Source organism: Oncorhynchus mykiss, chromosome 29 (genome assembly GCF_057628025.1).
Source record: "Oncorhynchus mykiss isolate SJ-2025 chromosome 29, ASM5762802v1, whole genome shotgun sequence".
Lineage (NCBI taxonomy): Eukaryota > Metazoa > Chordata > Actinopteri > Salmoniformes > Salmonidae > Oncorhynchus > Oncorhynchus mykiss.
Window position 1 is genome coordinate 26522844 of NC_143050.1, and position 25929 is coordinate 26548772.

Consider the following 25929-nt stretch of genomic DNA (forward strand, 5'->3'; position numbering starts at 1 on the left):
TAAGACATTTTTACAAATTAATAAAACATTTTAAAGCTGAAATGTCTTGAGTCAATAAGTATTACACTACTTTGTTATGGCTAGCCTAAATGAGTATTAATGTGCTTAACAATTCACATAATAAGTTGCATGGACTCACTGTGTGTGCAATAAGTGTTTAACATGATATCTGAATGACTACCTCATCTCTGTACTCCACACATACAGATAATTGTAAGGTCCCTCAGTCGAGTAGTGAATTTCAAACACAGATTCAACCGCAAAGACCAGGGAGCTTTTCCAATGCCAAAGAAGGGCACCTATTGGTAGATGGGTAGACATTGAATATTCCTTTTAACTTGAAGTTATTTAGTTCACTTTGGATGGTATATCAATACACCCAGATCTAGAAAAGATACAGGAGTCCTTCCTAACTCAGTTGTCGGAGAGGAAGAAAACCACTCAGGAATTTAACCATGAGGCCAATGGTGACAAACAGTTATAGAGTAATGGCTGTGATTGGAAAAAAAAACTAGGATGGATCAACAGCATTGTAGTTACTCCACAATACTAACCTAACTAACGGACACAGTGAAGGAAGCCTGTAAAGAATACAAATATTTCTAAACATGCATCCGGTTTGCATTAAGGCACTAAAGTAAAACTACCAACAATGTGTCAAAGAAATTAACTTTATGTCCCGAATACAAAGCGTTGTGTTTGCCACAAAAATATCACAGAGGACAACTCTCCATATTGTTGGAAACTAATTGATTTGAGCACGTTTTACTATGTTTAAAATGATATAAGTGGCCTAGAAGTAGTGATTACAGTGTTATGGGGCGGCAGGTAGCGTAGTGGTTAGAGCATTGGGCCAGTAACTGAAAGGTTGCTGGATCGAATCCCGAGCTGACAAGGTAAAAATCTGTTGTTCTGCCCCTGAACAAGGCAGTTAACCCGGTAGGCCGTCATTGTAAATAAGAATTTGTTCTTAACTGACTTGTGTGGTTAAAAGGTTAAATTATTTGTTTTAAATATGGGTTAGAGAGAATGATTGACACTGAACAAAAATATTAAATGCAACAATTTCAAAGATTTTTACTCGGTTACAGTTCATAAGGAAATCAGTCCTCCGGTACAGCTGGTGCTTTCATGCATGTTTCAGTGTTATTTGCCTCGAAGCGAGCATAGAAGTAGTTTAGCTTGTCCGGTAGGCTCGTGTCACTGGACAGCTCTCGGCTGTGCTTCCCTTTGTAGTCTGTAATGGTTTTCAGGCCCTGCCACATCCGACGAGCGTCAGAGCCAGTATAGTAAGACTCAATCTTAGTCCTGTATTGACGCTTTGCCTGTTTGATGGTTTGTCGGAGGTCTTAGGGAGATTTCTTATAATCTTCCGGGTTAGATTCCCGCTCCTTGAAAGTGGCAGCTCTAGCTTTTAGCTCAGTGCGGATGCTGCCTGTAATCCATGGTTTCTGGTTGGGGTATGTACGATAAAACAAAAAAATAATCGTTGCGGGCACATATAATGTCTGCCTTCTGCTCCAGCGCCTCTGCAAAACAGTCCTGTAGCTTAGCATCTGCTTCATCTGACCACATTCTTATTGACTGAGTCACTGGGGCTTTCTGCTGTAGTTTTTGCTTGTAAGCACAAAATCAGGAGGATACAATTATGGTCAGATTTGCCAAATGGAGGGCGAGGGAGAGCTTTGTATGCATCTCTGGGTGTGGAGTAAAGGTGGTCCAGAGTTATTTTCCCTCTGGTTGCACATTTAACATACTGATAGAAATTAGGTACTACTGATTTGAGTTTCCCTGCATTAAAGACCCCGGCCACTAGCAGCGCCACCTCTGGATGAGCGTTTTCATGTTTGGCCGTATACAGCTCATTGAGTGTGGTCTTAGTGCCAGCGGTGGTATATAGACAGCTACGAAAAATATAGATTTAAACGCTCTTGGGTAAATGGTGTGTTCTACAGCTTATCATGAGATACTCTACCTCAAAACCTTGAGACTTCCTTAGATTTCATGCCCCAGCTGTTGTTTACAAATATGTATAGGCCGCCGCCCCTTGTCTTACCAGAGGCTGCTGTTCTATCCTGCCGAAAAAGATTAAAACCCACCAGCTGTATGTTGCCGTTCAGCCACGACTCTGTGAAACATAAGAGATTACAGTTTTTAATATCCCGTTTGTAGGATATACATGCTCGTAGTTTGTCCATTTTATTATTGATTGATTGTACGTTGGCTAATAGGACCGATGGTAAAGGTAGATTACCCTCTCGGCAACGGATCCTTATAAGGCACCCGGAACTTTGTCCACGATACCTCTGTCTTTTCCTCCTATGAATGACGGGGATGAGGGCCCTGTCTGGATTAAAGTCATACTGACAACATTACCAACTAAAAGTTTTGAAGTCTACTTTATTCATTTTCAAAGTGTCCTTTGACACTGCACATTCATGAGCGCAAGATTTCTGAGCAGGCCTTCAAACCAAGCCAGGACCAGCAGAAACACAAGCCCCGACCTTAGGTCCACTTACTACATGAGCAGCCATGGAAGCTCCATTATTCCACACTGTAGTTCCCCCAATCGGTTTTACAGCCTCTGCATACAAAACATCATGACTACTTCTATACAGTGCATTCAGAAAGTATTCAGTCCCTTTCCCTTTTTCCACATTTTGTTACATTACAGCCTTTAAAAAATTCTCAATCTACACATAGTAGCAAAGCAAAAACAGGTTAAGATATCTTTGCAAGTGTATACAAATAAAAAACTGAAATACCTTATTTACCTAAGCATTCAGACCCTTTGCTATGAGACTCGTAATTGAGCTCGGGCGCATCCTGTTTCCATCTTGAGATGATTCACCAACTTGATTGGAGACCACCTGTGGTAAACTCAATTGATTTCACCTGATTTGGTAACACACACACACACACACACACACACAAAAGTTTGGGGTCACTAAGAAATGTCCTTGTTTCTAAACGAAAAGCATTTTGTTGTTCGTTAAAATATCATCAACTTGATCAACAGTGAAGACCCAACTCCAGGATGCTGGCCTTCTAGGCAGAGTTGCAAAGAAAAAGAAAAATCTCAGACTGGCCAATAAAAAGAAACGATTAAGATAGACAAAAGAACACAGACACTGGACAAAGGAACTCTGCCTAGAAGGCCAGCATCCCGGAGTCGCTTATGGCCGTATACTGTTGACGTTGAGACTGGTGTTTGGAGTGTACTATTTACTGTAGCTGCCAGTTGAGGACTTGTGAGGCGTTGGTTTCTCAAACTAGACACTAATGTACTTGTCCCCTTGCCTCCCACTCTTTCTATTCTGGTTAGAGCCAGTTTGCGCTGTTCTGTGAAGGGAGTAGTACACAGCGTTGTGAGATCTTCAGTTTGTTGGCAATTTCTCGCATGGAATAGCCTTCATTTGTCAGAACAAGAATAGACTGACGAGTTTCAGAAGAAAGTCTTTGTTTCTGGCCATTTTGAGCCTGTAATCAAACCCACAAATGCTGATGCTCCAGATACTCAACTAGTCTAAAGAAGGCCAGTTTCATTGCTTCTTTAAATCAGAACAACAGTTTCCAGCTGTGCTAACATAATTGCAAAAAATGTTTTCTAATGATCAATTAGCCTTTTAAAATTATAAATTTGGATTAGCTAACACAACGTGCCATTGGATCTCAGGAGTGATGGTTGCTGATAATGGGCCTCTGTATGCCCATGTAGATATTCCATTTAGCAGTTTCCAGCTACAATAGTCATTTACAACAACATTAACAATGTCTACACTGTATTTCGGATCAATTATGCTTTTTTGTTGTTTTTTTTTAAATACAAAAATGACAAAAAAATGAGATTCTTTCAAAAACAACATTTCTAAGTGACTCCAAACTTTAGAACTATTTTTTTTTAACGAGGCAAGTCAGTTAAGAATAATTCTTATTTACAATGAAGACCTACACCGGCCAAACCCGGACGACGCTGGGCCAATTGTGTGCCACCCTATGGGACTCCCAACAACGGCAGGTTGTGATACAGCTTGGATTTGAAACAGGGTGTCTGTAGTGACGCCTCAAGCACTGAGATGCAGTGCCTTAAACCACTGCGCCACTCTGGAGCAAATATGGTCCCACAGTTAACAGTGCATATCAGAGCAAAAACCAAGCAATGAGTTCGAAGGAATTGTTTGTAGAGCTCCGAAACAGCATTGTGTCGAGGCACAGACCCGTGGAAGGGTATCAAAACCTTTCTGCAGCATTGAAGGTCCAAGAACACAGTGACCTCCATAATTCTTAAAAACGGAAGAAGTTTGGAACCACCAAGACTCATCGTAGAGCTGGCGGCCCGGTCAAACTGAGCAATCGGGGGAGAAGGGTCTGAATACTTATGCAAATGTGCTATCATTTAAAAAAAAATGTTATATACATTTGTAAACATTTCTAAAAACATGTTTGTTTTTAATACATTTTAGAATAAGACATAACAAAATGTGAGAAAAAAAAATGAAGGGATCTGAATACTTTCCTAATGCACTGTTTCGCTGAGCCTCTCTCTTCACCTGGCACCCACCAAATGCTGCACTATGGCCCCTTCCCCCACATTTACAACACAACCTTAACATTGCTCCCCTCCACACCCTTTTTTTCCTTTACATTGAGCAGCTACATGTCCCATTCTTTGGAATTTAAAAACACCTCAATGGGGATGTGGCAAAATCTCTGACATTGAAACTAAGGAATCCTATCTGTACTTTCCCAGGCATAACCTTCTCAAACCTCAGCAGCACTGATAGGTCAAAGTGAAAGCCTTCTGTCCTACTGATCAACCTTTTGGCCTCAATCACTCTTCCTCCCTTTACATTTCCTTTAATATCGTCTATGGACATAGATATTGGGACCCCGGTGATGACTCCTCTCAATCTAGCATAACCACCAGGGACATGACTTTTCATCTTCTTCCCATTAAGCTTTTCTATTGATTGAATTTTCTCTTGCCGAGCCTGGCTACCACAAAATATTAACAAAATCTACCATTTCCAATTAACTAATTTCACTTCACCTACAGCATTAGTTAGTTGGATAGGGTGTGAGGCCCTGTGGTCTCATCAAACACTATCACCACTTTCCATTCCAACACATTATTACTCTTGCTTCCTACCTTGGCCCTCTTTATGCTTTCGTTATTAGATGGTCCACTGCTTTCTGTATTATGATCTCTTCTTCTTATGTCCTTGACCCTCATCATTCCGCTTCATACCTTCAGAACTGACACCCAAATTGTTCGCATTCCAGCACAGCTGTTGCTTCACCATCTTTTTCTCAATTTTGTCAGCACTACTCACCACCATTTCCGACTCCTCCTAGACTCGTCTCTCTGGCCCTCTGCAACATTTTCCATTTGGAGTCCCAATTTATCTTACCATTTCTAAAAATCTGTGTGCCAGTTATGATTTTTATACTCACATTTTCGTGGAACAGTTTAATTTATAATAAAGTCTTTGTATCTCAAAATCATTATCATGTGCTTGTAAAACAAATCTAAAAGTAACTTTTATTGCCATTGCCAACTATGTAGAAATAGCCCACAAAGCCAACAAATAAACATTTCAGCCTGCAGGTAGAAAATATCCTGTTAAAAATAAATATACCATAAATCACATTGGCTATGAATGGTCTGTCTGCAAGGAACTTGAAACATTGTATCAACTGAAGCTTGAGCTAGCAAACTTGCAACATTGTATAAAATAAGTGTCCCGGACAGACATACAGTGCCTTGCGAAAGTATTCGGCCCCCTTGAACTTTGCGACCTTTTGCCACATTTCAGGCTTCAAACATAAAGATATAAAACTGTATTTTTTTGTGAAGAATCAACAACAAGTGGGACACAATCATGAAGTGGAATGACATTTATTGGATATTTCAAACTTTTTTAACAAATCAAAAACTGAAAAATTGGGCGTGCAAAATTATTCAGCCCCTTTACTTTCAGTGCAGCAAACTCTCTCCAGAAGTTCAGTGAGGATCTCTGAATGATCCAATGTTGACCTAAATGACTAATGATGATAAATACAATCCACCTGTGTGTAATCAAGTCTCCGTATAAATGCACCTGCACTGTTATAGTCTCAGAGGTCCGTCAAAAGCGCAGAGAGCATCATGAAGAACAAGGAACACACCAGGCAGGTCCGAGATACTGTTGTGAAGAAGTTTAAAGCCGGATTTGGATACAAAAAGATTTCCCAAGCTTTAAACATCCCAAGGAGCACTGTGCAAGCGATAATATTGAAATGGAAGGAGTATCAGACCACTGCAAATCTACCAAGACCTGGCCGTCCCTCTAAACTTTCAGCTCATACAAGGAGAAGACTGATCAGAGATGCAGCCAAGAGGCCCATGATCACTCTGGATGAATTGCAGAGATCTACAGCTGAGGTGGGAGACTCTGTCCATAGGACAACAATCAGTTGTATATTGCACAAATCTGGCCTTTATGGAAGAGTGGCAAGAAGAAAGCCATTTCTTAAAGATATCCATAAAAAGTGTAGTTTAAAGTTTGCCACAAGCCACCTGGGAGACACACCAAACATGTGGAAGAAGGTGCTCTGGTCAGATGAAACCAAAATTGAACTTTTTGGCAACAATGCAAAACGTTATGTTTGGCGTAAAAGCAACACAGCTGAACACACCATCCCCACTGTCAAACATGGTGGTGGCAGCATCATGGTTTGGGCCTGCTTTTCTTCAGCAGGGACAGGGAAGATGGTTAAAATTGATGGGAAGATGGATGGAGCCAAATACAGGACCATTCTGGAAGAAAACCTGATGGAGTCTGCAAAAGACCTGAGACTGGGACGGAGATTTGTCTTCCAACAAGACAATGATCCAAAACATAAAGCAAAATCTACAATGGAATGGTTCAAAAAGAAACATATCCAGGAGTTAGAATGGCCAAGTCAAAGTCCAGACCTGAATCCAATCGAGAATCTGTGGAAAGAACTGAAAACTGCTGTTCACAAATGCTCTCCATCCAACCTCACTGAGCTCGAGCTCGAGCTGTTTTGCAAGGAGGAATGGGAAAAAAATTCAGTCTCTCGATGTGCAAAACTGATAGAGACATACCCCAAGCGACTTACAGCTGTAATCGCAGCAAAAGGTGGCGCTACAAAGTATTAACTTAAGGGGGCTGAATAATTTTGCACGCCCAATTTTTCAGTTTTTGATTTGTTAAAAAAGTTTGAAATATCCAATAAATGTCGTTCCGTTCCACAAGTGTCCCACTTGTTGTTGATTCTTCACAAAAAAATACAGTTTTATATCTTTATGTTTGAAGCCTGAAATGTGGCAAAAGGTCGCAAAGTTTAAGGGGGCCGAATACTTTCGCAAGGCACTGTACTGTAGCTGTACGCTATTTGCGCAAGGGATAAGTAGTAATCAGGTAGGCCTATTTTATGACGTTTCCACCGGATCAGAGCATGACATTTTGTCCCCCTTTCACAGAGTGGTTATAGCTGGAAAAAATGTTCAAATAGGCTACGTTGAGGAACTAGTCAGGATAGAGGGAAAGATGTAAAAACAGACATAAGTTTAACATTATTAACAGAAATTACCATAACCAAACAAACACTGTAGACTAGAAACAGGAATGAACAGTAAATGTACTACTGGTGAGCCATCCCCACGGTGGATTAGTCCACTGAGAGACAGGCGTGAATCAGACTGGCGTCTCGTGCCATAATATATATTTTTGACTGCATGTTAAGTTCAGCAAACTTAACATGTTATGATCATACAAATATTTACACAAGATTCAACAACAGACATAAACTGAACAAGTTCCACAACCATGTGACTAACAGAAATGGAATAATGTGTCCCTGAATAAAGGGGGAGGAGGGGGGTCAAAATCAAAAGTAACAGTCAGCATCTAGTGTGGCCACCAGCTGCATTAGGGAAGGCAGTGCATCTCCTCCTCGTGGACTGCACCAGATTTGCCAGTTCTTGCTGTGAGATGATGTTACCCCACTCTTCCACCAAGGCACCTGGAAGTTCCCCGACATTTGAGGGGAATGGCCCTAGCCCTCACCCTCCGATCCAGCATTGTCACACTGGAGAGTCATGTCAGAATGAGCCTGCAGGAAGGGTACCACATGAGGGAGGAGGATGTCTTCCCTGTAACGCACAGCGTTGAGATTGCCTGCAATGACAACAAGCTCAGTCCGATGATGCTGTGACACACCGCGCCAGACCATGACGGACCCTCCACCTCCAAATTGATCTCGCTCCAGAGTACAGGCCTCGGTGTAACGCTCATTCCTTCGACGATAAACGCAAATCCGAACATCACCCCTGGTGAGACAAAACCACGACTCATCAGTGAAGAGCACTTTCTGCCAGTCCTGTCTAGTCCAGCGACGGTGGGTTTGTGCCCATAGACGATGTTGCCGCTGATGTAAGGCAGGTCCTCACCAGACAACAGGCCTACAAGCCCTCAGTCCAGTCCAGCCTCTCTCAGCCCATTGCGGACAGTCTGAGCACTGATGGAGGGATTGTGCGTTCCTGGTGTAACTCGGGCAGTTGTTGCCATCCTGTACCTGTCCAGCAGGTGTGATGTTCGGATGTACCGATCTTGTGCAGGTGTTGTTACACGTGGTCTGCCACTGCGCAGACGATCAGCTGTCCATCCCGTCTCCCTGTAGCGCTGTCTTAGGTGTCTCACAGTAAGGATATTGCAATTAATTGCCCTGGCCACATCTGCAGTCCACATGCCTCCTTGCAGCATGCCTAAGGCACGTTCACGCAGATGAGCAGGGACCCTGGGTGTTTTTCAGAGTCAGTAGAAAGGCCTCTTTAGTAGAGGTCGACCGATTATGATTTTTTAACGCCGATACCAATTAAAGCGATTTTTATTTATTTATTTGTAATAATGACAATTACAACAATACTGAATGAACACTTATTTTAACCTAATATGGTACATCAATAAAATCAATTTAGCCTCAAGTAAATAATGAAACATGTTGAATTTGGTTTAAAAAATGCAAAAACAAAGTGTTGGAGAAGAAAGTAAAAGTAAAATATGTGCTATGTAAGAAAGCTAACGTTTCAGTTCCTTGCTCAGAACATGAGAACATTTGAAAGCTGGTGGTTCCTTTAAACATGAGTCTTCAATATTCCCAGGTAAGAAGTTTTAGGTTGTAGTTATTATAGGAATTATAGGACTATTTCCCTCTATACTATTTGTATTTAATTAACCTTTGACTATTGGATGTTCCTTATAGGCACTTTAGTATTGCCAGTGTAACAGTATAGCTTCCGTCCCTCTCCTTGCTCCTCCCTGGGCTCGAACCAGCAACACAACAGCCACCATCGAAGCAGCGTTACCCATGCAGAGCAATGGGAACTACTAGAAGGCTCAGAGCGAGTGACGTTTGAAACGCTATTAGCATGCGCTAACTAGCTAGCCATTTCACTTCGGTTACACCAGCCTCATCTCGGGAGTTGATAGGCTTGAAGTCATAAACAGTGCAATGTTTGACGCACAACAAAGAGCTGCTGGCAAAATGCACGAAAGTGCTGTTTGAATTAATGTTTACACGCCTGCTTCTGCCTACCACTGCTCAGCCTCTTTGCAGATCTTCTCCAAGTCATAGGGTTTTGAGGCTGACGTTTGGTCATTCGAACCTTCAGCTGCCTCCACAGATTTTCTATGGGATTAAGGTCTGGAGACTGGCTAGGCCACTCCAGGACCTTAATGTGGTTCTTCTTGAGCTGCTCATTTGTTGCCTTGGCCGTGTGTTTTGGGTCATTGTCATGCTGGAATACCCATTTACGACCCATTTTCAATGCCCTGGCTGAGGTAAGGAGGTTCTCACCCAAGATTTGACGGTACATGGCCCTGTCCATCGTCCCTTTGATGCGGTGAAGTTGTCCTATCCCCTTAGCAGAAAAACACCCCCAAAGCATAATGTTTCCACTTCTACGTTTGACGGTGGGGGATGGTGTTCTTGGGGTCATAGACAGCATTCCTCCTCCAAACACGGTGAGTTGATGCCAAAGAGCTCCATTTTGGTCTCATCTGACCACAACACTTTCACCCAGTTGTAGGTCTACAATCTTGTCCCTGACATCCTTGGAGAGCTCTTTGGTCTTGGCCATGGTGGAGAGTTTGGAATCTGATTGATTGATTGCTTCTGTGGACAGGTGTCTTTTATACAGGTAACAAACTGAGATTAGGAGCACTCCCTTTAAGAATGTGCTCCTAATCTCAGCTCGTTACCTGTATAAAAAGACACCTGGGAGCCAGAAATCTTTCTGATTGAGAGGGGGTCAAATGTTTTTTTTCCCCTCACTGTGTATACAGTGGGGCAAAAAAGTATTTAGTCAGCCACCAATTGTGCAAGTTCTCCCACTTAAAACGATGAGGCCTGTAATTTCATCAGGCCTCTCATATTTTTAAGTGGGAGAACTTGCACAATTGGTGGCTGACTAAATAAATTTTTGCCCCACTGTATGTGTAGGTAGATATATATATATATATATATATATATATATATATATATATATATATATATATATACACACATACATATACACACACATTTTAACCATTTTAGAATAAGGCTGTAACATAACAAAATGTGGAAACAGTCAAGGGATCTGAATACTTTCTGAATGCACTGTATTAGTGTTTGTTTGTTCACATTTTGCTTCCAAGTTTGTGTAGATCAACAAAAAAATATTCAAGGGGGGGGTCAAAACTGACATATGGTATTGTTTTAAGATGTTCAAACTATGAATTATTTAGCTATTTGATTATGAATTTTAGAACCCCTTTAGGCATGAAAGGTGAAATGATATATATATATATATTTTTTTTTTTATTTTTTTATTAAAATATTAAAATTTGGCCTTTACTACTATAGCCCAAAGAAACAAACACTACCTTCACACTTCCATAAAACATTTTTAAATCGGTAGCGGTTACATTCAGATGAGTCCCGTGACACTTTTGGTAGACAAAAAGAAGCAAAAAAGCAAAAGAATCATGAAAATGTCCCCTTTCCACCGTGTGATCACATTAGTTTGTAGCCCAAGCGGTTCGGACGCTACAAACAGAAGTTGGCAAATCAACTGTTGACTTCAGACGAGTCCCCTGACACTTGTGGGGGTTGTAGAGCAAAACAGAGACCACCACAGTGTTCGTGAAAGTCTCATATGTCAGTCAAACTGTTCAGAACCTACAGACGTTTTCGTGAGAAGACCGATTTTCTGGATGTCTTTCCAATGCAAAACAACATATCTCTAGTTTAAAATGACAGATTTTTACGTGGATTTTTGTATTGTTCTTACACACACAGTGTCGTCAATCGCCTCTAGGGCGTTAAATCCATTTTAATCCCACTTTGTAACAACAAAATGTGGAAAAATTCAACGGGTGTGAACACTTTCTGAAGGCACTGTAGATGTGCGCCTGTGTACACCGGTGAGTCGGTGTGTATGCTCATGCGTGAGCGCGTGCTTGTTTGTGCATGTGAATGCGTGTGCATACACATCCGTTTACTCACTGTTGGGAGCTGGTGGTGCACCCTCCCCTGGCATGCTGTCGGACTCTGCGGGGGGAAAGACAGAGACACATTCATAAGAGATCTGCTGTTGGCGTGGCGCCTACGCTTATAACAACAGCTTGACTCACTCGGATCTCAGACAACACTTGGCATCGCTCACATTAAAATTACGGATGTCAGGAAGGAGGGGGGGGGGGGGGGGGGGGGGGGAGTACTTCTAAAGTATTAGCGGATGAATGCAGCTGACAAGTTAATGATAAGAAATGAGCCCCAAACATAACATTACGCCACAAATCCAATTTTAGGTCCCCAAAATTGGATTCATGTGACTTTCGGATCAGGGCTTGCATTATCATGCCATATATATATATATATTTAGCAGGGGGGGTTATCAAAAATTAGGTGCTATTAAATCATGTCTGTAGTGACTTGAGTTGATTATTTTAATCTTATCAAACATTTCCAAGTCATCACACAAAGAAGCCTTATTGTTTCAGGGCAGGCCTTCCTTACCTCTGTGGGCACGGACGTGCGTCTGAAAGCAGTTGTAGTACTTATATTTCTTCCCACATATCCCACAAACATAGGAGCCTGTGTGACAGAGGAAAAGCAATACAGAGATGGCTGAAAATGCTACAATAGTTGAGTGCATTGATACCATTGGTCTGATGGCAGAGCCAGGATACAGGCTGGTGGTGTAATGGTGTGGAGAATATTTTCCTGATACACATTAGGTCTATTGAAACCAATTGAGCAGCATATCAATGCCCCGAAGAATACAAGCTGTTCTGGAGGCAAAGGGGGGGGGGGGGGGGGGTCCAGCCCAGTACTAGATTTCTGTACCTAATAAAGGTAGATCTCGGTGTGTAACAACATCGTACCTAAACACTTTGGGTGATTTTCCAGACGCAGATTAAGCCTAGTCCTAGACTTAAAATTATTTTCAATGGAGATTCGCCATTGAGTTTCCTTTTTAGTCCAGGACTAGACTTAATTTGTGTCCGGGAAACCTCCCCTCGGGGACCTAAGTAAATATTTTACATCAACTGTTGAGACTGAAATACATTTCCCATCTTGTTTCACATACAATAAATTATCTGTTAAAAACAGATATTAGATGAGAATTGACAAACCACATTTTCTTCTAAAATAGGCACAGAAATAATTAATTTCTCAGTAAATAGATGGTGCCTTCAGAAAGTATTCATACCCCTCGACTTTACAGCCCGAATTCAAAATTGCTTAAATATATGTTTTTCTCCTCACCCATCTACACACAATACCCCATAATGACAAATTGAAATGTTTAGACATTTGTGTGTCTATATAAGGTCCCACAGTTGACAGTGCATGTCAGAGCAGAAACTATACCATGAATTTCAAGGAACTGTCCGTAGAGCTCCAAGAAAGAATTGTGATGAGGTATGTATCTGGGGAAGGGTCTAAAACCATTTCTAGAGTGTTGAAAGTTCAAGAGCACAGAGGTCTCCATCATTGGGAAAAAAATATTGAACTACCCAGCCTAGAGCTGGCCGTCCAACCAAACCGAGCAACCGGATAAGAAGGTCCTTGGTCAGGGAGGTGACCAAGAACCCAATGATCACTCTGTCAGAAATACAGAGTTCCTTGGCTGAGATGGGAGAACCCTGCCAGAAGGACAAGTCTCTACAGCACTTCACCAATCTGGGCTTTATGGGAGAGTGGCCACTCCAGAGAAAAAGGCACATGACGGCACTCATGGAGTTTGCAAAAAGGCACGAGAAAGACAGCGCATAAGGCAAAAGATTCTGTGGTCTGATGAGACAAAAATATAACCATTTGGCCTGAATGCAAAACACTATGTTTGGAGAAACCAGGCACAGCCCATCCCCCATTTAACAGCAGTGGTGGAAAAAGTACCCAATTGTCATACTCAAGTAAAGGTAAAGATACCTTAAGACAATTACTCAAGTAAAAGTCAAAGTTACCAAGTAAAATACTAGAGTAAAAGTCTACTATACCTAAGTATCAAAAATACATGTAATTGCTCAAATACAGTATCAGTCAAAAGATTGGACACACCTACTGTACTCATTCAAGTTTTTTTTTACTATTTTCTACATTGTAGAATAATAGTGAAGACATCAACACATATGGAATCATGTAGTAACCAAAAAAAGTTATAAAATATATTTTGATTTATTTGACATTCTTCAAAGTAGCCACCCTTTGCATTGATGACAGCTCTGCACACTCTTGGCATTCTCTCAACCAGCTTCATGAGGTAGTCACCTGGAATGCATTTCAATTAACAGGTGTGCCTTATTAAATGTTAATGTGTGGAATTTATTTTCTTCTTAATGCGTTTGAGCCAATCAGTTGTGTTGTGACAAGGTAGGGGTGGTATACAGAATACAGCCCTATTTGGTAAAAAGACCAAGTCCATATTATGGCAAAAACAGCTCAAATAAGTAAAGAAATTACAGTAATCAATACTTTAAGACATGAAGGTCAGTCAATACAGAAAATGTCAAGACCTTTGAAAGTTTCTTGAAGTGCAGTCGATAAACAATCAAGCGCTATAATGAAACTGACTCTCATAAAGACCGCCACAGGAAAGGAAGACCCTTCTGCAGAGGATAAGTTAGAGTTAACTGCATCTCAGATTGCAGCCCAAAAAAATGCATCACAGAGTTCATGTAACAGACATCTCAACATCAAGTGTTCAGAGGAGACTGCATGAATCAGTTATTCATGGTCTAATTGCTGCAAAGAAACCACTACTAAAGGATACCAATAAGAAGAAGAGACTTGCTTGGGCCAAGAAACATGAACATTAGACCAGTGGAAATCTGTCCTTTGCTCTGACGAGTCCAAATTTGGTTTCAACCGCCCTGTCTTTGTGAAAAGTGGAGTAGGTGAACGGATGATATCTGCATGTGTGGTTCCCACCATTAAGCATGGAGGTGGTGGTGTGATCGTGCTTAGCTGGCAACATTGTCAGTGATTTATTTAGAATTCAAGGCACACTTAACCAGCATGGCTACCACAGGATTCTGCAGCGATACACCATTCCATCTGGTTTGAGCTTAGTGGGGCTATCATTTGTTTTTTAACCAGACAATGAACCAAAACACAACTCCAGGCTGTTTAAGAGCTATTTGACCAAGAAGGAGAGTGATGGAATGCTGCATCAGATGACCTGGCCTCCACAATCACCCGACCTCTACCCAATTGAGATGGTTTGGGATGAGTTGGACCACAGAGTGAAGGAAAAGCAGCCAACAAGTGCTGAGCATATGTGGGAACTCCTTCATGACTGTTGGAAAAGCATTCCTCATGAAGCTGAATGCCAAGAGTGTGCAAAGCTGTCATCAAGGCAAAGGGTGGCTACTTTGAAGAATCTAAAATATATTTTGATTTGTTTAACACTTTTTTGGTTACTAATTGATTCCATGTGTTATTTCATAGTTTTGATGTCTTCACTATTATTCTACAATGTAGAAAATAGTAAAAAATAAAATAAAAAAAAACCTTGAAGGAGTAGGTGTCCAAACGTTTGACTGGTACTGTATACTTAAGTATTAAAATGTATAAATACAGTTCAAATTTCTTATATTAAGCAAACAAGACAGCACAATGTGTTTTATTTACGGATAGCCAGGGACACACTCAGACATAATTTACAAACAAAGCATGTGTGTTTAGTGAGTCAGCCAGATCACAGGCAGTAGAGATGACCAGGGATGTTCTCTTGATAAGTGTGTGAATTGAACCATTTTCATGTAACAAAGTGTTTGGCTGTCAGGAGTAATGTAAGGAGTAAAAAGTACATTATTTTCTTTAGGAATGTAGTAAAGTAAATGTTGTCAAAATTAGTAAAGTACAGATACCCAAAAACCTACTTAAGAGGACTTTAAAGTAATTTTGCTAAAATATTTTACACCACTGGTGGTGGCATCATCATGCTATGTGGATGCTTTTCAGTGGCAGGGACTGGGAGACTGGTAAGGATACAGGGAACAATGTATTGAGACAAATACAGACAAAACCTTTGAGAACCTGCTTCAGAGTGCAAACACCCTTAGAATGGGGCAAAGATTTACGTTCCAACAAGCATACAGCCAAAGCAACACTGGAATGGCTTCAGAACAAGAATGTGGAAGTCATCGAGTGGCCCAGACAAAGACCAGACTTTAATTCCGTGGAAAGACTTGAAGATTGCTGTTCACCGCCATTCTCCATCTAATTTAAGAGCTTGAGAAAATCTGCGAGGAAGAATGGGAGAATAATCCCCAAATCCAGATGTGCAAAGCTGTAATCGTCACCAAAGGTGCTTCTACAAAGTATTGACTCAGGGGTGTGAATACTTTGAAATACAGAAATGACCTTTTTCAATACATTTGCAAAAAACAGACACTTTAAACATGTTTTCGCTGTCATTATGGAGTATTGTGTGAAGATGTAAAACATTTTTTTTTTAAGTATCCATTTTGAATTCAGGCTGTAACAACAAAATGTGGAATAAGTCAAAGGGTATGGAATACTCGGACACTGTACATTCCATCTGAGATAGTTCATGTAGAAGAGTGCAGATGTAGAGGGAGAAGGTAAAATGACAGGAACATGTGTTGAAAGGCGGTCCTCTTTCCTACAGTCTGGGTTTGTTCGTTTTGGGTCAGCCCTTTTACGTCATGGTTTAAAATGTGAAAACTCATTTTGCATCACAGAGGGTGATGCAAAATGATCCTGCACATTGTGTGTGGAGTGGAAGGTGATGTGTTAAGGGGTCATACCCTGGGTCTGGTCATTGCGAGACTTTCCTCCTCCACCGAGGACCACGCAGATCTCGGCAGGCACATCTTTCCCATTACTGGCCCCCTGCGTGCCAGGCTCCTTCTTTATTGTGACCGGGACAGCGAGGGTGGCGGTCGTCGGGGTAGCGGTGGGGCCATCTGGGACTCCATCCCCCGTGTCAACCTGCTCCTGCGCAGGATTGGTAGGCACCTCCTGAGCACTCATGACTCCTACTACTCAGGGCCAGCGTTCCTAGGGCTGTGTGTGTGTGTGTGTGTGTGTGAGAGAGAAACAGACAGCCAGGAGAGAGGAGAAACAAACAATACAGATTTACTAAATAGACCTCGCCAAAAACAGCTGCTTTTCTTTGAAACAGGTGCAGTTCAAATACAACATCAAGGGACAACATCAAGGCAACCGAGCACTGAAAACCCTATTTTTAGACAGCTCAAAGGCAAGGCACTTGACACTCAGTAACACCCACGAACTGGGATTGCCATATGCCTGACCAATGTACTTCTGAGAGAGAGCTGTAGTCTGGTGTACCAATAACAGAAAGGGACATTTTATGGTTCTCAAAATTGTCTCCATATGGACATTATTGTTATTGAGATGAAAAGGTCTATTCTAACCAAGAGGGATACCAAATCTGGTATCTATAAAATACATTTTTTTTTTTTTTTTTTTAAAAGGTGACTCGTGACAATGTAGTTTGCCAAAAATAGCAGGGGAATAGATGGGAGAGATATGCATGATCATTATGTATAATTAGCCCTACAGCACAGTGCTTCATTGTGTATGGGTGACCTATGATGACAATACATCCATAGTGCCCAGGTGCTCTAATTTCAGAAACATCCAAATGACCCAGCCTTCTACTGTAAGTACCATAGTACTATGAGGGGACTCCAGTCAAGAGGGGACGCATTAAATGCAACCAAACAAAACAGAGTTATAACCGGGAGGACAGATTTTTTTTGTGGAAAGATGAGAATTTCACTAATAATATTTAACACACCTTTTCTTGGAAGCGATAACTGACCGACATTGGCGCTAATTATTAAAACAGATCATAGTTACATGTGCAGCTGCAGTTTGTCACCCTAAATATGAATAATTGTGCAGAACTTTCTATTCAGATGACCAAGCTGTGGAGGGAGTATTGCTGGATGGCAATAGGTTACTCAAGTGCTCCTTCAAAACAGAACTGGCCATATTGAAAAGGGCATTGGTTCAACACAACAATGTCATTAAAAAAAACTTTGTTAAACAAATATTAAGCCTAATTGAAATGTGTTTCATGCCGCACTTCCCTAATTTTGAAATCTAGTCTACATTGCTTGGTCATGGTGCTCCTGATCTGGTAGAGAAATGGACAGTGGGACAACCTCCATGTTTTTCATATCTGCATGGGTTCAACAGTTTAATGGGCTGAGGCTATACCAATCTCATACAGCATTAGAATAAATGTAAAATGACTAACCGCTCCTGACATCTAGCCTACCCAATAAAATGATGCCTGCAAAGAAAAGTAGCTAGCCGACAATGGAAACATTGGAAATTCTAATCTCCCTCAAAAGAGGCCAATTCAATTCAACACGCCTGGGCAGATTGGAGGCCGTAAAAGCTAATTTGGGAAGCAAAGGGAACGGCTGAGTGTTCATTTCAGCAGCAGCCGTGTCACGGCTGTGCGCCATGTTGTGTTGGAAATTATGACGAGAGCTTTATTTCAAACAAAAACACAGTCCTATCTGGAACAAGTGGAAGCAGGAAGCTACATGGAGGGGAATATCAGCCGAGAAGAAAAATACAAAATGTGAAATCTCTCTCAGAGCTGGACATGATTGGATTTCATACCATAAATGGCAGAATGTGATACATTTTTTCACAAAATTAGAACACGTAGGCATTAAATCTGTGCTGCTTGGTCGGCAGCGATGCAATTGTGAATTAGTTATTGATAAATAGACTGGGCTAGTTGAGACTAGTTTGCGTCTGCGCTGGAATCATCATCATGCAATTAATCTGGTCAAATTTGTGAAAACTCAAGGTGAAAAAAAAAACAACCATGGATGAAATAGGATCAACTGAAGATATATCTTGCAGCCTCTGAGAAACAAGCTACATTATAAAAAAATATGCCATTTCATGGACTTTCTCTCATAAGGTCACACAGCCACGTTTTTAAATGAGTAAAGTCATACAGTATCACAACGACAGCTGTGACGGAAACAGGTTTCTGGACATTTTTATAAATGCCGATAGTTCGATATGGTGGGATCTTTTTGGATTGTTAAATTAATTATGCAACAAATGGCAGAGGAAACACCTTTATGCACAAATATTGATATAATGACCATCATATTGAAGTAAACTTGAAGTCACACGATTATATGGTGTGTGGTCCTCCCACTAAGGCTGCCGATGAAATAAGTTATGATGAACTTCACAGGGTGGTGAAAGTGCACAGTGATGAGCTTAATGCTCCTTTCCAATAAAAATTGAGGGCCTTATTCTGGTGACATGATGATCGATGCTTGACCACCATTTGACAAATTAAAATAGTCTCACTCTTATCCATAATAATCTCATCATGTATACTAGCCTACCTGCACTGTATGTGCGAGCTGCTGACTAAAGCACAAGTGCCAAAACCAGAGTAGGCCCATTTGTCACAAAAACTATTGCGTTAAATAGCAAAACTATCAGTAAAGTTGAGAATGCGATGTAAAACACATTGAACTTTAAGATTTTCATTCAGGAAAAAAAGTAGATTGTGTGCAGTAAAGCGTTACATACTGATTTTTCTTCAAGCTGATTTTAGAAGATTCGCATGAAAATCTGTCACCTATTGGATGGAAACCTAGCTACTGATACATATATTTTCACCTGTATTGTTGTCTCTACCTTCTTGCCCTTTGTGCTGTTGTCTGTGCCCAATAATGCTTGTACCATGTTTTGTGCTGCTACCATGTCATGTTGCTACCATGCAGTGTTGTCATCTTAGGTCTCTCTTTTATGTCGTGATGCATGTTTTGTCCTATATTTTTATTCCCTCAGGAAGCCTTTTGGTAGGCCATCATTGTAAATAAGAATTTGTTCTTATCTGACTTTCCTAGTTAAAATAAGGGTTAAATAAATAAAAAAAAGTTGTAGGCCTCGTGTAGGGGCTAATTTAGTTTTTCCATTCCCTCACTGTTTAAATAATTACATCACATGACAGTCCAAACATCTGACTTTTTTTTTTTTTAGGATTTAAACATCTTGCTATTCACATTATGGAATTTGACCATTCTCAGAGTCAATCGAGATCAGGAAGAAAAACACAGAACGTGTCCAAATAATCCAATGCTCTGAATCTGAAATGGGCCTACTTCCAAGATGTCAAAAACACAGTGTCACAACACTTCAAAAACAACCTGGAAATAGCATGTATGGACATTGACTAAAGAACAACTGAATTCTGGGAAGGCATCATTGATCTCCACTCCCCTCTTATGGTTTAAATGGATGAAAATCAAATCAATGAGCAAATGGTTGTATATTGAGCACATTTCTCAGACATTAATGCAGCCCATTACAACGGGTTTTACTAAAATGTAGACAAAAGGTAAATTCAACATTAGAAGAGAAAAGGGGAAGCGACCAAATATAAGTCTGAAGAATTTACCTATTTAAATTCTTGAACAAATGCTTAATGCTTCTGAATAGGCTGAATTCTTTCAGAGTCTCGAATCGTTTTGGCACCCATATTACACTTCCATTTTGTGTAGCCTAACGTATATTTCCCTGCAAACAAAATGGCTTGCTGTATTCTTTCTATCAAATTGAAAATGTGAAACTTGCCATCTGTCATTTTTATTGATCCCAGAAGCTTTACCTCTTGCAACTTCGGGTAATTGAAGCACGACAACTAAAACATTTTTCCCCATCAATGTTTTTTTTAACCTTGTTTCACACAACTGGTTCAACCAACAAAGGAAAACAGACGATGATTTTCCTATTTCATAAATTATTCAAATGCCTGTTTCATGGTTAAAATGTTCCGATTTCATGGCTGACATGACACATTTTCCAAAGGATCTGGTCGAATATACTAAACCAGATCCGTTTGTCATATCAACCATGAAATAGGAAAATACTCCACCAGATCCTTCTGAAAACGTGTCGGATCAAATCGGATCAAAGCAGCATCAACTCAATATGAGGGCTTTTTTTTAGGCAATAGGCAGTGTGTGTATGCGAGACTGCATGTTATGACACTGGTTTAGCATGAAATTTCCCCATTTAAATAGATGCCTGCTTTCCTCAAGATTGAGGGCAGCTGTTAAATGTCATTGCATGGATATTAAACATAATATTTGTGCTAGACTACATTACTAAGCTAATCAGTCTCATTGCTAATGATGTCGGAAAGGTCAACATTGGAGGAAAAATAAATGAAACATTGCATCAAGTTGGGTCAAGATACTTGAAATAGAAGGCTAAATGTGGACAGGCATGATGGGCTAATAACAGAACAAAGGATGCACTACTAAACCAATTCTGATACAAAATAAGAAAAACAAGAGTATAGAAATTGGTTGAATATATATGAATAAAAAAACATTTAAAATCAGTGGAGGCTGCTGAGGGGAGGACAGCTCATAATAATGTCTGGAATGGAGAGAATGGAATAGCATGAAACACAGAAACCATGGACCCCAGGAAGAGTAGCTGCTGCCTTGGCAGGAACTAACGGGGATCCATAATAAACCCCAGGAAGAGTAGCTGCTGCCTTGGCAGGAACTAACGGGGATCCATAATAAATACAAATACATTCATTCCGCTCCAGCCATTACCACAAGCCCGTCCTCCCCAATTAAGGTGCCACCAACCTCCTGTGATTGAAATCAATACATTGGTTCCCTATATTCCTGCTATGCAGAGAGGAGTATCAGTGGTGAGTAGAATGTTGTCAGCCACAGGGATGACCAAAACCTATTTCAGTCTGAATGCTTTCCCTCGCTCCTTAATCAAAAGCACATTTTCCTAGCCCCCTCGGTGTAATAAATTTCTCTCAAGATGGCTTCCAACCAACGATAAAAAAAATAAAAAAAAGCAATAATGCAGAGAAATGGGAAAATCGTTTTTTTCCCCTCCAACATTTCCTTCTATTAGCCGGAATGGTCTGGAAACAGAACTGCGTCAACTCATAAAATTCCATCCACATGCGCTCCAAACCCCCATAAAAACTTTTCAATTTATATGTTAATGCTGTGAATTAAAATTTAATAACTAGAGATTTTGAAAAGCGGACTTGAATTATACAAAAATAAATCCTGAAAGAGCAGCCCTAAAATGAGAAATTCAGGGCGGCATCCGGTCTGCCGCTAAGCCCTTGTACGCTGGCAGATTACATTTTTTATGAAAATCTAAATTGCAGTGCAGGCTGAGGCAGGTCTGGTAAACCTGCTCCATTGTGATTTATAGATTCATTAGAGCAAGAGGAGACTTTCCCGCTGTTCCACAGAAATTAAATTATCTTTATAAAATAGTATTTTTAGAAAGGCAACCTGAGCCCTGAAACCGTTAGAAACCTGACACAAAAAGCACACACTTCCTATGTGCATAAAACCACTGTACAGACTGGCCTTAATTCATCTTTGCTGCAGCAATTGAGTGTCCTTATGAATTATTCATGAGACCAATAAGGTTCATTTTAAGTAGAGGGGGAAATATGCACAGAATACACAAACTCCCAAAATGCCAAAAGCTCTTTCATGTAGCCGTCCAAACCTGAAATTCTATCCTGCTGGCCCTAACTCGAGTGATGTCATTTTCAGAGACTTATCAGGACAACTATGCTCATAAAAGGTAGGTAACTGCTGATGCGTTTGGCAGATTTGGACAGATGCCAACGTTTACCTGGCCAACAACGAAGAAGAAAAAAGAAAAAAGTTACTAGCAACTGTAATTGCTAAGCTGTCGTAGCTCTCAGCAAGAACATCCAAATGCTCAGAAGGAAGGAATACACCTACCTACATTGCAACAAGGCCTCCTAAAAACAAAGCTATGCCTACATAAAGTTTGGACTGCACTCTAGACAAAAGTAAATGACACTAAGTTCTAGCTAGTGAAAGATGGTCAAGCCTTCATTAAATGTTATGAACTGACAACAGGGTTCTCTCTCTCTCCATCTCTCTACAGACCTATTGAGTTGTTTTGTTTAAATTGGGGAAGCAGATATTTTGGGGTTCACAAGCAGACCATTACACCCTACAGTACCTCTTGGTGCCTACAAAGGTGCAAACAGCTGTCTTGCACAGTCCTGTGTCTCCCTTCTACCAAGGTCCCACAAGCCACAGTGTCTGTCACCTGGGTGGGTAAATAGTTTAGGTCTATTAGTTAAAACATTTGAGAATACGTTCCACAAACTAATGTATTAACATATACTATATATGAAGCACAGAACACCATCAAAATGTACAATTCAAGTTGCATGTTGTTGGTCTATAAAAAGGTGCCTTTCACTTTAATGCAACCTCACACCAAAACAAATCCTAAATGATTTTCATTACCTGGCTGCTCTGAAGTTTAATAATAATATTCCTGTCATTCATACATTCATTCTCTTCAATTAAAAACCTGGAATTTCCTGATGTAATTCATAGCCAGCATTTTTTATTAGATTGAATGTGGAGGGAAAAGGTCAGGGTTCAGGTTCAGCATGCAAAGCACAACATTTCCACCAACACTTCAAATTCACAGTCCAGTTCTGAAGGTCAGTGCCAAAATGACCAAACTAAAATGGCTCCCTCAGATCTACTTACATAGACAAACCATCCTATACGGGAAATTGTTTAGTGTCCACAAGATTAATGTAAACATCAGAGAAATTGGTTGTGATTGTATTTCCTGTTCCTAAAATGTGCCGACTGTCGTCCTCTGCATTGGTCCTCCTTTCTATACTGCTCCCTTTGATTTGGGCAGTGTTTGTTTTATTTCCAAAGTTTAGACACAAGTCCGGTGTATTCCTTGTTTACCATATTTCATCATTCGAGCAGACTATGACATGAATTTGCTTTATATACTTTCTCAAAACACATAAAACAAATTCAAGATGGGCAACCTTGACCTTTCAAACAGCACAATTCTATTGTATATTGCAAAGGGAATTCTTATATAAGAATGTCAGCATGGGTGACATCCAGAATTTCTTACATGACAGTGTTGTTGCCACATTTCTTTACCCTCTCTTCCAATCTACATCTAGGAGCTTAGATATGTCATTATTTCTTTAATACTATGGAAAGGCACACCCAGCCTAAAGATTAGGCTGATTGTTACTATATCGGTAGCCTACTAAAAACACTTTCTCACAATTACCATCAACATCAGAGACGATGTTAGTAGTATCAAGGCCACAATCTACCCTTTCAAAAGCCAGACCCTGCCTGCCACTTTGTTAAAGCTTGATAGGGCTGGGTAAATATGAACACTCAAATGCATCTAAACTGTGGAAACAAAGATTAACAGTCTACTTTTAGATTGACATTAGTTCTAAACAGATTGTGAAGCTACAGCCTACATTGTTTGTAGGCTATAGCCTACATCAACAATGGATTAATACAGTCAAGAGCTTGGGTTGATGGAGTAAGACAGTTACACTGTAAATTAAGGCAGTTATATTGTCTTATTTTAAGTATGATGATGCGAATTGGTAAGCTATTTAAATTAAGGACATAGTCACTATTGAAATTTACAAAAACTATATAGTAGTTCAAACTTTTTGTTTAAACGTCATGGGAGTTGACACACCCTGATTCAAACTGTGGCCTAGGCTACTCCTAGTTTCTCATATTCAACATCAAAGAGCGCATAATGATAGAACGAATCTGGTTCAAGACTGAGGCCATATGCAATGTATCAAACAGTTTATATTTTTACATGCACTCAAACAGCAGCTCGTGCAATCTACCAATTATCCTCTACAATAAAAAAAGAAGGAAGATCGTTCATACTGCAAACGTTCATATGGTCAAAGGTCGTAATCATAGGCTACCAATGCAGCTTACTTTTAAAAAATTGCTTCGAAATTAACGAAAATGAATGTCACAAAATGTTTTTAAAAACGAAGGTTACAATGAAATGTTTAAAACGACAAATTAATAGGAATTTCTTAATTTCACAAAATAACTACCGACAGGTGTCGCCAATTTCAGAATGAAATGAATTAAAATCCTACCCCGTTTTCGAAAACAGAAGTAGAAATTATATTCGAAATTGGAAACATTGTCTTCATGTCGACCGATTGAACCAAATAGCCTACGCTTTATCACAACAAACACTGTCACGACTCAATTGATGTGATTATGGAATGTGAGAGAAAATTTAAGCAAATTTCACAAAACATGGCTGGCTGCAAGGTTGTTTTCAGACTGTTCCTCCTCGTCCTTCACTGCTTTAACTTCCAACACGCTTCCAAAGCTACAATTCATCAGTTACAATCGACCACTGGGTTAATTAGCCACTGCAGACAGCTGAGTTTTACTCGAAAACTTTATTCGAAATCGCTGTCTAAAATCAACAGATAATTTGTGACTGAAACTAAAGCCAGCACACCATTGCTTTTGATAATGCTCACCAAACATGCATTAGCTTGAAAACAGACACCCTCACTCATTATGAAGAGCGAGTCGAGTGAACTATCAGCAACTGCGGCCTGTACACATTTTTTTAATTCAGGATTTCTAAATCAGAAAAAACGAAAAAGAATGGTTTGACTACCTCCCAAAATGATGCAGCTCATGCGAGTAGGCTTGCTCGAGCTCCAAAATCCTCCTCATCCACAAGAGGTGACTGTACAAATAACGCTTTGAAATAAAATGAGTTACCGGTATTCATTCTCAAATGATCAAAATTAAAACAGCTTTATTTCCGAGCTTGCAACCTTGACATCTTCCGGAATGAGCCCGATTGTTTTGACGAAGGTGTAGGCTACAGTCCGTCCGGGCTCGGTTTATTAGTTTTATTTTTTCATTTTTTTTCCGTATTCAGGGTAGGCTATGCGTTGCGGTTTCTCCAGTGGAAATTTTCGTCCGCCATCATACAAGGACAGATTCCGAAATTGCAACGCCTGCTAGTTATATCAAAATTATTCTGGGCAGAGTGAAAAAAAAGGTCGAACGACAGTTAAATTGCGCAGGAAAATAAAGAAACTATAAATCATCCAGAATAAAATTCCCGGATATAATAATATGGAAGTTGTATAGTAGTTGAAACAAAGTAACAACTTCATGATGACACACATTATTAGAAATTATGTTAAGCAGTATAAACGTTATGTAATTTGTAACCTTTATCCATGTATTTCCAAATAATATGTACATCAATCCAACAACACCGATGATATGTTGTATATTTTTCCCCACTCACAAATGTATACATATATTGTATAATGAACAAAAATATAAATGCAACAGTTTCAAAGATTTTACTGAGTTACAGTTCATAGAAGGAAATCAGTCAATTGAAATAAATGAATTAGGCCCTAATCTATGGATTTCTTATGACTAGGCAGGGGTGCAACCATGGGTGAGCCTGGGAAGACACAGG

General features: G+C 40.2%; 1 protein-coding gene across 2 annotated transcripts in view; it reads right to left on the reverse strand.

Annotated features, from left to right (window-relative positions):
• Window positions 1-25485, reverse strand: part of LOC110509813 (zinc finger protein 618) — a 38461-nt gene extending 12976 nt beyond the window's left edge. The window contains exons 1-4 of one of the 2 annotated variants that reach the window (XM_036967702.2): window positions 25102-25485; window positions 16332-16590; window positions 12070-12147; window positions 11557-11601 (exon numbers count right to left, since the gene is read on the reverse strand). In XM_036967702.2, the coding sequence (XP_036823597.2) occupies window positions 11557-11601; window positions 12070-12147; window positions 16332-16557 (349 nt within the window). In that variant the 5' untranslated portion in view covers window positions 16558-16590; window positions 25102-25485. Of the gene's footprint in view, window positions 1-181; window positions 926-11556; window positions 11602-12069; window positions 12148-16331; window positions 16591-25101 lie in introns of those variants that run through there. The other variant, XM_090226890.1, reaches the window with a different exon arrangement.
• Between the last annotated feature and the right edge of the window lie 444 nt (window positions 25486-25929).